This window comes from Porites lutea, chromosome 12 (assembly GCF_958299795.1).
Source record: "Porites lutea chromosome 12, jaPorLute2.1, whole genome shotgun sequence".
NCBI lineage: Eukaryota > Metazoa > Cnidaria > Anthozoa > Scleractinia > Poritidae > Porites > Porites lutea.
Genome location: NC_133212.1, coordinates 8,701,550 through 8,717,686, shown reverse-complemented (window position 1 = coordinate 8,717,686; position 16,137 = coordinate 8,701,550). Strand labels below are relative to the sequence as shown.

General features: G+C 38.8%; 1 protein-coding gene across 2 annotated transcripts in view; it reads right to left on the bottom strand.

Annotated features, from left to right (window-relative positions):
• Positions 1 to 1,221: 1,221 nt before the first annotated feature.
• The window catches only part of LOC140953523 (AP-3 complex subunit delta-1-like), a 40,309-nt gene continuing 25,393 nt past the window's right edge, over positions 1,222 to 16,137 (bottom strand). For both annotated transcript variants that reach the window (XM_073402924.1, XM_073402925.1), the window contains exons 34-46: positions 15,550 to 15,603; positions 14,704 to 14,775; positions 13,823 to 14,020; positions 12,980 to 13,030; positions 12,199 to 12,260; positions 11,992 to 12,067; positions 11,512 to 11,563; positions 10,751 to 10,839; positions 9,647 to 9,732; positions 9,146 to 9,203; positions 7,876 to 7,945; positions 3,306 to 3,391; positions 1,222 to 2,866 (exon numbers count right to left, since the gene is read on the bottom strand). In XM_073402924.1, coding sequence (XP_073259025.1) covers positions 2,774 to 2,866; positions 3,306 to 3,391; positions 7,876 to 7,945; positions 9,146 to 9,203; positions 9,647 to 9,732; positions 10,751 to 10,839; positions 11,512 to 11,563; positions 11,992 to 12,067; positions 12,199 to 12,260; positions 12,980 to 13,030; positions 13,823 to 14,020; positions 14,704 to 14,775; positions 15,550 to 15,603 — 1,047 coding nt within the window. In that variant the 3' untranslated portion in view covers positions 1,222 to 2,773. The remainder of the gene's footprint in view (positions 2,867 to 3,305; positions 3,392 to 7,875; positions 7,946 to 9,145; positions 9,204 to 9,646; positions 9,733 to 10,750; positions 10,840 to 11,511; positions 11,564 to 11,991; positions 12,068 to 12,198; positions 12,261 to 12,979; positions 13,031 to 13,822; positions 14,021 to 14,703; positions 14,776 to 15,549; positions 15,604 to 16,137) is intronic.

Genomic DNA, 16,137 nt, shown 5'->3' with positions numbered 1-16,137 from the left:
CTATATAGCGTTATCTTTCAGCCAGTTTAGGATTTTTCTAAACTAAGGTTTTCATGTTTGCCTGAATAAGTTGGCCTCCGTGCACATGTATAAATAAAACTTCAGGGGCATCGATGTTAGCTGGGGCTTGGCTAGGGGAATGGAACAAGAGCTAGAATCTCCCTTACACACCGTTCATTTTCGTGACTTTCAGCACCCATCCAGAGAGCTTGGGTAGACTTGCTACACGTTGACCTCACGAGTTTCTTGGCGAATGGAGCGGCCAAGCGGGCGACGAAGTCGCGAGAGGTCCGCGCCATATTAAATCGGACGAATGACATTTTTGAAAGTATAGCCTCAAATTTACAGGTTTAAGTCTTTAGGCGGCAAACGTAGCAGGTCAGTTTGTTTCTCGACAATAATTAGCTCGCATTCAGTTAGTGTCGCAGTCACTTTCTCGTTACTTACGGAAAAATTTGTATGCAAGCTCGCCGTTCTTCTTTCAAGCTAAGGGAAAATCTGCTGGAGGGTTCGAAAGAATCGAGGGCTTGCTCACTGCTCATCTTTCGTCAATGTAACAAAAACGTATGGATCATAATTTCTTCTTTGCTTGTTAAAAATTTACGGTCGACATGCAAGCATTACCGTTCCCTTACTTTAATTCGCCGGTTTAACTCCACCAGAACCGAGGACAAGCTTTACAATTTCTGAGCAACCAGGCCGCTGTAATATTCAACGCATTCAAGTGTGATGCAGGCAAAAATGACGGAGCTTGCTCAGTTGTCTAAGCAACGAAACTCAATCCAGAAAAACTCTTTTTTATTAGTAGTTGACAAGACTTAAATTGATTTTATTTTCTTTAGTTCGGCAATTTTTAAACCAAAACTGACTTTATTAACTAAGTGCAAATGCTTGAGTAGTAAAGAAGCCGTTTTGATATTTCGAGGTAGCTCGATTAATAAGATCGCAAACTGCCGTCTATTAGCCCTGGAATTATATATCTTCGTAAGGGATTTAAAAGGAGGGGCTAATAGCCAAGGAAAGCTTATAACTGAAATAGAAAAAGCGCTTCTAAACAACCCATAACAATGCTGATCAAAATATGTTTTGGGTTTTGTTATTAAGCTTCAACACGTCATGATAAACCGAATTCATTTCAATGCATTTGAGGGAGTGGGGAGAGGGGGGCTTATATCCGAGCGCGCTTGGCCTATTACTCTAGGAAGGAGGGGGGAAGGGGCGTTTTTGTGGGGAAGCTAATGAGCGCCAGTTAAAGGTAGGCCAATCTTTGCACACTTATCGTATTACGTAAACTAGGGATGAGTGGAGAACACTGATATGGAAACACCATCATCTTTTAATTTACAATTATGACCAACATTAAGAATTCGCAAAAACAATGCTAAATTTTTGTATAATGCCCAAAAAAAAAAGAGTCTATAAGCATAGCTGGCACTTCTCAAAGTTCAGCCTAATGTGAGGTAAAATTAAAACCCGCAGTATTTTTGTATATTGCCGTTGGCTTTTTTTAGATTATTTTAAGTATTCTGCGCGGGCTTTACATTAAGAAGTTCTTGCAAAAGATGTTCACGAGTTCGAATTATGTTGCCGTTTTGTTTAGATGGATATAGAGAAGAACCCAACAATTTCTACCTAGAAGAATGAACCACACCCCACTCTACATGGGATTCCGTGCGTGGAAAACGAACATCGTGCCGCAGAGTTTGGTCCGTGCGTGGAAAACGAACATCGTGCCGCAGAGTTTGGTCGAGAGGGCCGTTTGGTGAACTTAAATCCAGTCCTCATTCTTGAATTTTTACTTCCGTGTCAGTGGATCCTGCTTATTCACTTCCGCTACGGTCCGAATACTTGTTCACATTACACCAAAGTGTGGCACAGCACTCATCTGATGTGTGACGGTCCACTCTCAACATCGGAGAAGTGCAGCTTCCATCCGTTACAGAAATCGTGCGGCGAAAAAGCTATTCGGTATAGACTACAGTGGTGGACAACACCGTGACGCATTACAGAATGCTATAGCATTATTCTTTCCTAAAATTACGTTTACTCTCCTGCACAAGGCAAATAGATTTTGACAGTTAAATCTGTACCTAAAACAAAACTCGTCAGCTGGTCTACTCAACCAAAGGCAGCGACCGAGTAAAACCATCTTTTTTTATCATTTTTTTCGCCGTTATTAGAATATGCACTAAGATGAAATTACTCACATGGACGGTACCAAGTCTCTTTTCCTGTGACAATATCTTAGGACATTTGCAAAATTAAAATTGGAGAGCATTTTAATTATACGCTTGCTCCCAGGACATCTCTTCTCTCGCGGAAACACTAGAAGAGAGACCCTGGGACTACGTTGGGTGTATTTCTTGGTTTTTATTCATAAAATGTTGATTTTCGGGGCAGTGAAAGTGTCTATATCTCTTTCCTCTTCTCCCCAGATAATGCAATTGTTTGAAAGGCTTACGAGACACACTGCTTTCCTTTCTATTTAACTCTACGACTTACTGAAGAGCAATTTGCAACACAACACCCAGATCCAGCGATCTGAGGACAGGGCCCTTAATAATTCAGTATAGAATCAGACAAGTTTGCCCCGTATTTCTTATCTCTATTAAAATCCTTTTCAATTAATCTTTCGCTGGCAGTGAAGTTGGTTCATGGGCGATTCTCGGCTGTTTTTGTTTCGAAGAACCCCGTTGATGAGAATTCCTTTCGCGCCAGGACCATCCCTCTTCTTTATCGACTTGTAATCTGCCACTCTTGAATATTTCTTTTTTCATGGCGTTTGAAGGAGTAATTTAATTTCGTCCAGTACATTGGAAACCATAGAAGCGTCAGTACTTTTGCCGTCAACAGACACCGAGTTATCCTATGTAAAGGAAAACACCATCGTCAATATTTTTTGTCACTTTAAAAGATTATAACACACCCTGCCATTCCCTTACTCAGCCGACATTTCGCTACACAAAAACAAAAACAAAAAAAGAAACAAAAGTGAAAAAAGAAAAAAGTACAAAGCATTAAAAAAAGAAACCACTGCTTGTTTACTAACATTCATCGGCGAGAAGTACAAAGATAAACCTTATTTCTTAAGCTACATTTCAGTCAACTCAGTTTGGCGCAGACAGTCCGTTTTGCCAAGGTAAGTCCTCCTCAGCCAAAGAAAATGACTGTCAGAATCGGAGGGACAAATCCTGGGTGAACGTCTTATAGCCTGACGTACAGAAGAAGTTTGTCCTAGATTTATCCTGAGCTCGGTGCCCTGCATCCGGCAACCCGTTTCTACGATTTTCAGGCTCGTTACTCACCGGTAATTGCTTGACTAATAAACACAGATGATGGTTTTGGATTGAACTGGCATATAATGATGCACTTGAATCCACTTGTTCTACGACTGAAAGAAAAGTGCAAAAGCACGATTCATGAGGAACAATCGAGTCGAATTGACCTGACAGTTAGGGTTCTTTCCTATTGTCAGTATTCTGGAATAAGAAGTACAACACATCTGAAGACTGCCAAAAATTTTGAAAGCTACATACATTCGAATATTTTAAGCCAGCGAGAGCCGCAGACGAGTTTTATTACGGAGTATAACCCTCTAAGTCCTAAGAGTAATCTACATCAATTTTCTCGCAACATTGTCGGTTAACAATAAAAGAGAAATGGTTAGGAGAATTGAAGAAATAATGGGGTGGGGAAATACTCTGATCTCTTGTCAAATTCTCTTCACGAATTCCTTAAGAAATATATGGAGATCAGGTTTAATAAGCAGGACAACTCTGCAAGCGCAGTAAACTTCTCCCACATTAAACAGAGGAAGCGAGTTAGGAGCATCGAGATGACGTTTGCAAGATGGTGAATCCATTTAACAAGTAATCCTTTGTTGCTATACATCGCTGTCGTGGTAGCTTAAGCTCCCTAGCATAATTTACCATTAGTCTGTCTTCCCCGAAGCGCCTCGCCACACCTTCCCTGTCTTCTCTAAACTTGTGCATTACAAACGGAACGAATCCTAATGACCCCAGTACCCCCACCCTCCCCCCCCAACCGAAAAGAGAACTAGTGATATTAGACACACCATCGTGCAAATGCCCTGTTCACAGACTTTCTACTTTCTCTTTAGGGATCGTCGTGTCGAGCGCGCGAATGAAAATAAAAGCCGCAGGAGATTTAATGACCGCTAGCCAAGCGCAACCGCAAAATTCCGCCAAAGAAAATATAAATAATCTTTGGACAGAGTAAACTACAAACTGAGTGGGCCCTATCTCAGAAAGTGGTGCTTAATTTACTGAAGATCGGTCTTCGTACATAAAAAATGCTTACAAATTCAACACAACCTCTATGAAATTTTTATCATATAATGGCAATCCCAATAATGAAAGCTACAAGGATTTTCCGGCGGTGTTGTTAATTGAGTTGGGATAAAATTGCAGGGTTACCATTTTTCGAAAAAACAAATGAGTAGCGAAACTTTTTTTATGAAATTGTTACTACGTCTCAAATCAAACAAAAGTATTTCCAAGTTTTAAAATTTGGAATAACTCAATCACAGCAGTAACCGGACATCATTAGAAAAAATGACCAGCTGCCATCATTTAATAAGTGAGTTTTGATTTTCGAGTATTTTATTTCCATTTTTGGTTCTTGAAGAGATCACCACAGCCCCTAAAATAGCACGATATAAGAGCTTTCAGGAGCGAAATCAGAATTTTCTTCCCTGTACCTTTGCCCGGTATATTAATCAACACACAGGCCAACAAACATTTCAGTACAGTGACTAGTAAACACACATAAACAATACTGCATAAAGAATGTCTATTTTAAGAAGTCAAGATTGAACCTCGTCCAATATAATTAATGCCTGTTGGGGCAAAGCGGTAATCAAAGAACATAACCATTTATACTGGAAGCTTTTCAACGTGTAGTCACGTCCTATTCGAAACCTTCAACCTTTAGCGGCGAGGTCAAAGAACAATGAAAATTGGGCAGAAAATAACATGCGAAGACTCTTTGTAGAATCATCTACATAATTACTTGATCATTGGAGCAGACCTTTCAAAAAGGAATACTTCAGAATTGTATCCAAGTTTATGTTATGTAATACAAAGCCTAACACAATATTGTGTATATGTGTACTTTTTGGGTTTGAATTGTATAAAATAATCGTGAATAAGTTAAACGCCTTCCCGCTGATATTGACAACATATTTAATTGCGTGATGTGTTTAGCTTAGCACGCTTTATTATAATATACCCTCATTTTGATCTCTTCTGCGAGAATTGATGTAACAAATATAACATTTTGTATCATAACTTCCACGAATTTACTCGCCCTTCATACCATGTAAAACTTCTGCTCAAAAGCTTTTCTTTGACTGGCCACACCACTGAATTTTCAACACCAATTTAAATAGCGAATTCCAACTAGGCTTAACGTTTAGCATCAGTCAGAATAAAGTAGCAACTTTATTGCGATGTAAATTGAATCGTTGCTAATTGATATACATGACACCGGCAGCCCCTACGTAAAATTGATGATAAACTATTTACACTTGTATGTTGGCTTTATCATTTCTTGATACAGGACTGATCAACGAGGCTATATGGTAGATGTTTTTGAGATTTTACACGATACATGCGCTGAATCTCTAATAAAAGTATCGTTTCCGAAAATAAAAGTCTTCTTACCATAAAAAGAGAAATGGATGGTAAAATATCGAAAGAAGAATGTAGTATGGTTAGGTTTTGAGAATATATCGAAAATAGCTCGGAAAAAAAAATGATAAAAATAATAAAAATTACGCAGTCTTAAGAGTTGCAGTTTGACTTTTCTCAACTTATTTGCCTGCGGCTATTAGTCGAAAACACATTTTCGCAGTCTTAGTCAAGAACATAGTCACCCTACTCTTGGCTATCGAATACACGTGCAAACCTTTGCCTTTTCTTTTTACAAAAAAAAATATTTTTCTTCTGGAATTTCGTTGTCATAGAGTAGCACTTTTATGTTAAGTCCTTCGACATCATTCCTTAGATAAATATTCCTTTTCCACGCATAATATTGACTTTGATTTTCATTTTCAAACTTACAAGTTAAAAACAGAGAGTATGGTCTATGTTTGATTTTTTATGCCATGAATAGTGGTCACCACCAAACTTCTGCTACTGATATCAATAGTTGGTTACAAAGGAAAATTGTGAGTCACCCCAAGATATGAAATCTCCTGATAATGTAACACTTTTCGAAAAGACTAAGAATGTAAACCACTCATGAAACGCTTAAGAAAAAGACGGGCAAAACTAAAATACAACCAATTTAATTCACGTTGATTCAGCTAAGCTTGAAGCTTCGGGCCATTTCTTTCGAGTTTATCTCATATTAAAGAAAAGTGTTTTTGAATACTATAGGGAATCATGTTTATTATGAGGTCGTGCATGACATTGTCCATAAAACACTATCAATTTTAAATGGAAATCGTTGCTAATTGATATGGTCTTTGGTTAACTTTCACTAGCTGTGTATTAGCTTTTTTGTTACTGACACTAAGAACTGCCTAAAAGTAATAAAAATACTTCGTTCCACAGAGCTACAATATTCCTACGATACCGTTGCTATCTCATACTGCGATCGTTTGTCTAGTTAATCCAATACATAACAACTGAATTAACTAAATCCAAAGACGCTGAATAGCAATTCCAGCCGAACCAGAGTAGTCAACAAGTAGTATAAAATCTATTCAAGGGCATTAGTCACTCAAATAATATTCAAGGTATTTCTTGGCTTAGCGGAAACAAATGTTGGTCAGCTGTTCTACTATAGTGTGCGTATCCCTTTCTTCTCTGAAACACGATGTCGTTTGGTAAACCTTTCATCCGCATGAACGAGAAACTGTCAAAAATCCGTAATGAAATAAAATCAAAAACAAAGAATTTCCTTCCCTGATTTTTTGTAACAACGGAAATTTAACACTGGGAGACTGTAGCTTAAAACAAAGCCGGATTTGTTTTGTGTGTACAGCTTCGGGCTTTCGCCAGCGTGATCAAATAGTTGGGACATTGTTTTGGTAGCCTTTGTATGCACTGTTAAACAATAAGAGGTGGAAAATAGCTGTACGTGCCGGAGTTGCTGTCTTTGATTGACTGAAAAGTAAAATGCGAACTAAAATATGACAAAAACTTGGCGTGTAGTAACAGGTTTATGTTTTGTTCTTTAAAACTTGGAGGATAGTTTATCAAAACTGACTTCACTCCTTGTATGGCACTCAAAAGGAGCCTAGCTGTCTCGTGTGAAGTAGATAATTAAAGTGTACAGGAGATTTTTTTCTTACAAAGAAAGAAGAAAAAAAACCAGCAATAAACAGGATGTCCGTTAGACAGCGTGTCTCCTGTTAATCTGATCAAGAGTTTGTCAGTAGAGAACCACTTTTTACACATTTCAGGAGAGAGAAAGGCGCAATTAAGATGTTTACTGCAAGGCAATTTCGCAACAGATATGCGTTACATTGCCAAATGTTACGAACAGTTCAACGAATGAAGAGTGAAACAGGTCAAGTACAGAAAAAGCAGAATCTAAACCAACCATGAAAGAGAAAGACGGTCAGAACATTAAAATTCCTATTAGTATAGTTACGCGCGAGGGTGGAGGAAACGCGTATTCTTCCCCTTCCTCGCGCGCAACTTTCTTACTCGCGTCCCACATTCCGCGAGAACGCGCGAGTGAGTCTCCTATCATGTGCCGCTTGCGAGTGACTTTTCGTGTTCTCCCTCAAAGGAAGGCCTGCTCGTAGGCTTCCTTCAGTATGACCATACAAATACTTAAAATATTAGCACTATTTTGAGCAGACGCTGTTCATTTCCGACAAGAACAAGTTGTGTTCATTACCTGCAAAATGTAGCAGGATACAAATCTTCGAAATTATTGAGCTAAACTCTGTCGTCTCTGGAGCTGTGACCTGCAAATAAAGCAAAAAATCGTCCAAACTTAGAGTCGAAGAGGATGAAGAGGAAAAAGAGCGATTTGCTCTGATGCTTGAAGCGCGCGCTTTTGAACCTCAGTAAGTGTGGTAAACTTAGTTGCTTAAACTAAATTTTGTGTTTGACTCCGCCACAAGCTTACTTTTTCATTATTTTATTAATTTTTACTTTAAATATCCTCTCCTTCTGTGGGGCTTTTCAAGGATAATGAAAAAAATAAATATATAGATTTAGCCAGGGCTAAAAGCGAAGCTCTCTTTAATATTTATATATTCCTTAAAGAAATATAAAATCGAGAACGGTAAAAAACAACAAAAAAAGATCTAATTTGCAAAAAAAAACAACTTTGCACGTGCAGCACATTTTTTTTTTCTAATTAGCAAAATAACAACTTTACAGGTGCACCAGACTTTTTCGTACATTTCCTTGCCGTTGTTTTGCACGACTAAATCGTGAAACTTCTTTTAGCTTCCTGTTTACGCGTTTTATGGAAGAAATGTAGAATTACAAGCCCAGCGCTCAAATCGCGCTCTAAACATTCGGTCACGCTGCCCCCGCTGTTTATAGATGTATTATTGTTAGCTTTTCACGAGTTCGTCAATAAATCGTTTGTAAGGTGGCGATAACTGCTGGCTTTGATTCAGCAGCGTTTGTTAAAAGAGTGGTTAGCGTTATGTGGCTGTGGAGCAACTTGGGCGAGGCGAAAACGTTTTCTTTAATTTGAAAAAGAGGTGGCACCTTTCATAATCCCTTAGCCCCCTAAAGGGCGGGTCCTCTCGGTTCAAGACTACTTGTTAACTTAAAGGCTATTTCCCCACGCGAAATAATTGAGAAATTTAGAGTGAAGTTTGCGGCAAACGACAAAGGTTAGGTTCAAGTTCAGAACTGCTGCAAATAGAAAACGTTCTGCTTTAAAAAGAGGCCCAAACAACTGTTATAGACAAAACTAATCTCAATCTACTAATTTTGGGGTAGAAGTAATGAATAGCCAAGTACCAGTTAAGGGAAAACTTGGCCACGTGGTACAAATTCACGTTTACGGTAAACGTAACTCTAAATCTCTCTGTTATTAAAAAAAATGGAAGCACTGCCACCAGGATTGGCTGATTTATTTAAAGTACGACTATAGAGATACCGAATGCATGAAACAGCTTACAGAAACAGGAGATATAACAAACCTTTACAGAGCTTTTGTTAACTAAGGTTCCACTTCCTAAGAGACTGGCGAAATCGGTACTGAAGACCGAAAAAAAGAAAAACATAATTATTATAATAAGGAAATAGAAAATAAATACATTTGTATATGCCCTAGAGACTGGCTCAGTGTAGTGTCAAATTGCTTTATGAGAGTATTTTAGAAGACAAGTTGGGAGGTTTCTGGGTAATTGCCTACCTACCCCTCCCCTTAGTCAACATTAACACTTACCACTCACTTAAGGCAAAATTGGGACTTAGGGGAGGGGTCGGTGGTCAGTTACCCAGAAACCGTAATTGAGCCAAAATGTCCCTCAAACGAGCCCCATAATGAAATTCGAAACAGCACAAACCCAGTCTCCCACTCAACATCAAAATGACCAATATAATACAATGCGAGTCGACCAAACATGAAACCAAAGCGATGAGCAAAGGAAAAAACGATTGTTAAAACTCTACAATGTCATTGTTTTAGCAGGGCTTACCTTGACAAGGGCGTGGAAATCAGAAAGGAAGAGCAGGGTAAAAACAACGAAAAATCCATCTTTTCGCTTGTGGAGCCTTCGTCATCCTGCAAAAGAAAGAAAAATTGCATTGGGGGCACAAGGTCCTCTCTGGGGTTATCAATAGCTTAACTTAACTAGTTATGAGGAGAATTTTATGGTACAAGACAGCAGTTTGGTTTTTGTGAAACAATCTGATAGACAAGTTTGTAAAAACAAATTTCGAATCGTTTTAGGTCTCCCAAATACAGTCTGATTCAAAACTAAAATTCTCTCTTTTAACTGGCGAAGTCGAATCAAGCTACATTAAATACAGGAGAATAACCCTTGTCCAGTTCTTCTCAATAATAAAATTCCCCTCTCTTTTCTCCAATTAAGTTACTACCCGTCATACTCGTCACATTTTGGTTCTGAAGGTTCGAATATAAAGGGCTTAAATAATGTGATTCGCTGATGCGATCTGTCTGCGGCGAATTTTGCGCGTTTCGATTTATGGGGACGAAGTCTAAATAAAAGGAAAGACCAAAAAGAAAAACAGGCCTAAAATAGGGCTGACTTTTGCGTCCACCGAATGCTTACTTTATAAAATCGGGTGAACAAATCGTAACGTGTTATCCGACTTTAAGATAACTAGGCTGTTTTCATTAACACTGGGTCTGTGTGCATCCAACTGCACTATGGGTCTGCTTTGGCTAGCACTTCTTTCACCGGCTACAACAAAGCTGCGCAAGAAACTGGGTCAGAGTTCGTTCCTCATAACAGTCCCAAAACGCAATCCGACACTGTATCAAGTACCAGTTCAAAATGATCAACATGACAGGGTGGGAGATGCAATTGGCTGAAGGAACTACTGGTAAAAGGTACTTTTATGACGTAGGTTAGTGTTCCTCTGAGTAGGTAGTGTCCCCCCGGGGGATGGGAGGGGCTAAAGGAACTATTGGTAAAAGGTACCTTTATGACGTAGGTTAGTGTCCCCCTGAGAGATGGGACGGGCTGAAGGAAGTATTGGTAAAAGGTACCTTTATGACGTAGTTAGTGTCCCCCTGGGAGATGGGACGGGCTGAAGGAACTATTGGTAAAAGATACCTTTATGACGTAAGTTAGTGTTCCCCTGAGTTTCTGCGCCATGACTATGCTTTCTACAGTGAAAGCGAACTGCCCTTCATTTGAACACCCTGCAAGACAATTAGAACAGAATTTCATTCCAACTGTTTTAAATAGTGTTTCGGTTACAAAGAAGAAATAAGTACATGATTATTCTCTTTCCACAAGGGGCTTTCAGTGGAGATAATAAAGCACATTTTAAAGGAGCTGCGTGACGAAATTTATCTGAATTAGACTAGTGGAAATCGCCACCAAAACAGAGTGAAACATAAAAATACCTGCTCAGAACATGAAACGACGGTGTAACACAGTAAATACAAAGGCAAGAACAGATGGACAAACTTGAAGATTCAAACGTATCGCAATTGCGCTTTTTGAAAACTCGTTGGCCTCACAGTTTTTCAAAGGTCATTTCGGTTCTTTGCAACGATTGATATGATACTTGGGAGCCATCTCTGTTTGACATAAAGCTGTGATTTTGTCAGTCGCTAGTAAGTTATCAAGTTCCATAGTGAATAATGACGGCATTATTAACAAAATGAACTAGACAACCGTGACCGAGCTCCATTAATACTAGTACTAACTACTGCTTTAAAAAATTAGGAATGGGCACTGATCAATCTCTAGAACGGGCTCAACCTCGTTCCCAGAACTCATTATCACTCGTCCCTTTTCTCGCTCTATAGGGACGAGCAGGAAAGAACCCTGGGAACGAGGTTGGAACGGGCTCAGTGACCACTCACCTGGCAAAAGGTGAAAGGGGACTGGGACACTGTCATGTGATGAGGAACCAATCTGTGAACAAGACAACAGAAACAAATGAATGGCTTTATCATGAACCAACCAGAACATACAGCTAAACAAGTTAATCAGACGGTGCTGGATGCGATTCAAAGGGGCGTACAGTCACAAAAATTCTTGTCATATCTTTGTTAAAATTATGAACGAGTACTTTTCTTGGGCAACACTTTTCAAATGAATCAATACATCGATGGAATGAATGAAAGGAAAGACTCATTTTTTCGAACTTTGTCAGAGACATTATAACACAACTGCATGCAATGAACTTTTGCGTCTTTGGGGATTTTTAGGGGGACGCAGGACGCAAAGGTAACAAGATCACTGAACTTTAACTAAAAACAAAGATAGCTTTGGATCGAAACGTAATAAAGCGTATAAGGAAACTCAACATTTAATTTAACAAAAAGTAAAATTCTACTTACTGGCCGTATTAGTTTAGTATTGAGGGAGTCTAACACATTGAATTCCATGGACTTGATATGACGATCAGTCAAATTACTGTGAAATGAAATCAGAGAATAGCGATGAGACCATACTGAAACAAATTTAAATTCTATTAGCAAATAGACAACTGAAATCAAAAAAATATTGTACGTTTTTATAACGTCAATCATTCATGAGTTACATACCTGAAAATAATTGACACTACTACTTGATTTCTATTTTGGGAGGTCACTCTTGTCTCGTACATCTAAAGCAAGGACGAAAAACAATAAGTAAATAAATTTACTGCACGATTAAAATGACAGTTCGCTTTCGCAATCATCATATATTTATGTAAAAGGAAAACAATGAAAATTTCGTCCACATCTGGGATCATTAAACCGTATTTAAGTCAGTTACGGAAACATGGTTGTCCCAACTTCTGGACAAAATCCTATAGTGTTACCAGTGTTCAGTAACATCTGTAAACCTGAAGAAGGCTGGTATGGCCAGCCGAAATATTGTTATAATACACAATAAACGTTGTTTTAAATCAGCTTTGCAGTGGTCTTTGGACTTCTCGTTCTTGGTCCTTTTATTTTGGCTGATTAGATCTCTTTTCTAGAGATCCAACGTTTACAACTAGCAGGATCTTCGTCCACGGTTTTTGCAGTTAATTTAATCCTTTAGTGTTACCGTAGCCTGTTCCTTCCACCCGTTTTGTTCGCGCTTTCTCAGTTTCGCGGACCCGCCTATCTCGGAGCCTTGAACAGGGCTGGTGTACATGTGACCATTGCAATGAAAATAAGAATCCCAACTGGTTCGCCTCGAACCAGTTTGGTACTAACAAGCGTGACCAAGGATTTGAACTCGGGTCTACAGAGAACAAATCCAGCTAGCCCCGGTCAGGGTGAGACTTGAACTCGCCGCCTCGTTCTAACCGCTCGGTCACGTTGCCCTCTCGTAAATATAATTTATTACACTAACCAGTCTGAGAGCACTGTTTTCTGCGAGAACTTTATAAGTTGTAATGATAGGCTGAAAAAGAAAGGAAATCAATGAGTGTCTGGCATAAAAAAAGGAAACAGGATCCCGCTGAAATAAACACAGAGTTTAAACATGTACAGGGGGACGCAACGTGGAAAAGTTATTATCTACATCCACGCTACTATCCTCGTTGGTCAAAACAACTCGACAATGCGCTTTTAAACCACTGAAGAAGAAGAGGAAGCACCCTCAAAACATCTGGGTTTCTCCTTTTTCAACGCGTATTTCAAAGAACTCTTTGACATGCACACGATTAATTGCGTTGCACAGTTTCTTATAACTTTGGAACATAGTTCTAAAAAGTTCACAGTAGTGAGGTCAAGCTATTTGTTTTTCATAAGACACTCCTTTGGTGTGGTTTAGCTTAAAGAGGCTGTCTTGCTCATTTTGTTTTTAATGCAATTACACTTCCTTATTCGCCATGGAACTTTGATAAATAACGTGTGAATGACAAAATCAGGGCTTCGTGTCAAACAAATGTGTCTCCCATGCATCATATCAAACGTTACAAACGACATAAATGAACTTTGCAAAACTTGGGCTCACAAGTTTTCAAAAAACCACAATTTCAATCTGTTTCAATCTTCTTCAAGTTTCTCCACCTTTGCCCCCTTTTACATTTGCTATGATATTCATACCTTCTAGTCATGTTTTGAGCAGCTATTTTTGTGTTTCGCTCAGTTTAGTGGAGGTCATCACTGTTTCAATTTTGATAAATTTCACGACACAGAGCTCCATTACAAAAAACAATAGAAAGAAAGAAGGAAAAAAAACTTGTCTAACCTGTTTTTTCCCCTCATTAAGCTCCATCATAGACGGCTCATCCTGTTTGTCCGGTTCAGCTACAGGCACCTCTGCTGTGTCTGACTTCTCACTGCTTCGCCTCTTTCTTTTCTCCTTTTTTCTTTCCTTTTCATGTTTTTCTTTTTTATCTGATTTATCTTTGCGGTGTTTGCGTTTAGATTCTTTAGATTCAGTTTTCTAGAGAAAGATTAAAGTTACATACTAAGTGACTAAAGGAAATCGGAAACTCTGTTACAGTGGAATCCGGTTAACACGGCTCCGACGAGACATGCCATATTGTCCGTATTAAGCAGATCAATTATAGAGAAAATATATGAGTTTTTTTTCCGTCGGGTCAAACGAAACTGTCCGTTACATACGGGTGTCCTTAGTGCAGGGTTCCACAGTACTTCTACAATTTTTATGCTTATGAAACATGATAAACATTACAGCCAATTCTCTCTTAACGGACACCTCAATAACAAGGAGACCAAGTGTTGGTCCCTGCCATTTTTAAGTCATTTAATGGTAACTATACTCTCTATAGGACGAACACCTGTTTAAGACGGACACCAGCCTTTTTTGAAACCGATAAACGGACGCTTAAGTAGTGCTTTATGTAGTGAAAAATACCTCAAAACGGTAAAGTAGGTGCTCTACATGACAGTAAATTTGCTTCTAATAAACGTTTGATTGCTCAATGAGAAAACTATTCCACTGTTCTGCAGAAGTAAAACAGACTTGTATTCATTCCGAATAGGTTTTTCAGCTTTATGTATGGTGTCCGTCTTGGAGAGAAATGTTTGTGCATCACTCTCATATTCATTGGCAAACTGACATTTTACCATCTTAAGTACGATTTATTGTTTGTATAAAATTACCTCTGATTGTTTAGCATGTGTTTCTTGTTTTGGCGATTTTTCTGGTGAAGATGAAGTGGGTGTTTCAACAAGCTGGTTATTTCATTCAAAGAGAAAATGAATTAGTCAGTCAACTTGGTAATCAATCAACCAATCGATTATTCATTATTCCGTCAGTTATTCAATCCTTGTATGTCTGTCAGCCCACAGATCACTTCATACTGCTAAAAGATGATCAGTCGGTCATTCAAACAGTCAGTCCTTATATTAACTAGTTAGCCACCCAACCAGCCAGTTGGTCAGTCAGTTAATTAGTCAATCAAACAGTCAATCGGTCAGTCAGTCAGTCAGTCAGTCAGTCAGTCAGTCAGTCAGTCAGTCAGGCAGTCCGCTATTAAACCGGAAAAGCAGTCAGCCATCTAGCGTGTCATTCAGTCCCCAGTCACTGAGCTAACCAATCGGTCATTCAGTGCATTTGTTAGCCAGCTAATCATTCTGTCTTTGTCCACCTGTCAGTCAGCCAGCCAGCCAGCAGCTAGCTGGTTAGTTAGCCAACACGACGTTGAGTAAGCCAGTCAGTCAATAAGCCAACCAGTCAATTAGTTAGTCAGACAGTCAGTATATCAGTCAATCAATTCATTAATTAGTCAGTCAGTTAGTCAATCAGCAAGTCCGTGGTCAGTCAAACAACCAGTCAGTCTATCATTATATCAATCAATCAATCAGTAAATTAGTCAGTCAGCAGGTAAGTCACTTCATCATTCAATCAGCCAGTCAATTATTTGTCAAGTAGTACAGTTTTAAAACGTACAGAAATTTTAATCAATTTTAAAGGGAAAAAACGGCCAAGAATGCTTCTCAACGTACCTTCGACTGAGATTTCTTTTCTGGAGTTGGAGAAAGCCAGAAATCCATGTCATCCTAAAATCAAAAAAAAAAAAAAAAAGATTAAAGCCCAATGTGACACACGTAGATTCTGATGTTCTAAAGCAGTGTCATTCGCCAAACGTTTTCTTTCCCAGTATCAAAGATTAAGAGCGGATGTCAGTAAATATCGACCAGAGGTCTACAAAAGTGAAAAATCGAAAATTCTCAAAAAAATTCACAACGTAGCACTAGGTAAGCTATTAACATAAATGTAATTTTTACTTCGATCCGATAATTATTTTCCACGTACGGGGGGATTATTGGTTTCGCGGCTCTCGGACCGGGTTTTCCAGGCCCGAGACCATGTGTCGCAAATAAATCGTTTTAAAATTCAAATCCATTGTATGCGGACAACAAATAACTTATTCAGAAGAGTACTTAATTGCACACATTCTAAGTGGTGATTTACTCAGTTTGAGCGAAAGTGTAATATTTTGGAGATTTTTCATTATTTTCAATATTTTGAACGTTTTCGTTCAATGAAAAAAAATGGCAAATTTCAAAGCCCAAAATCGTTGACTGGTACCT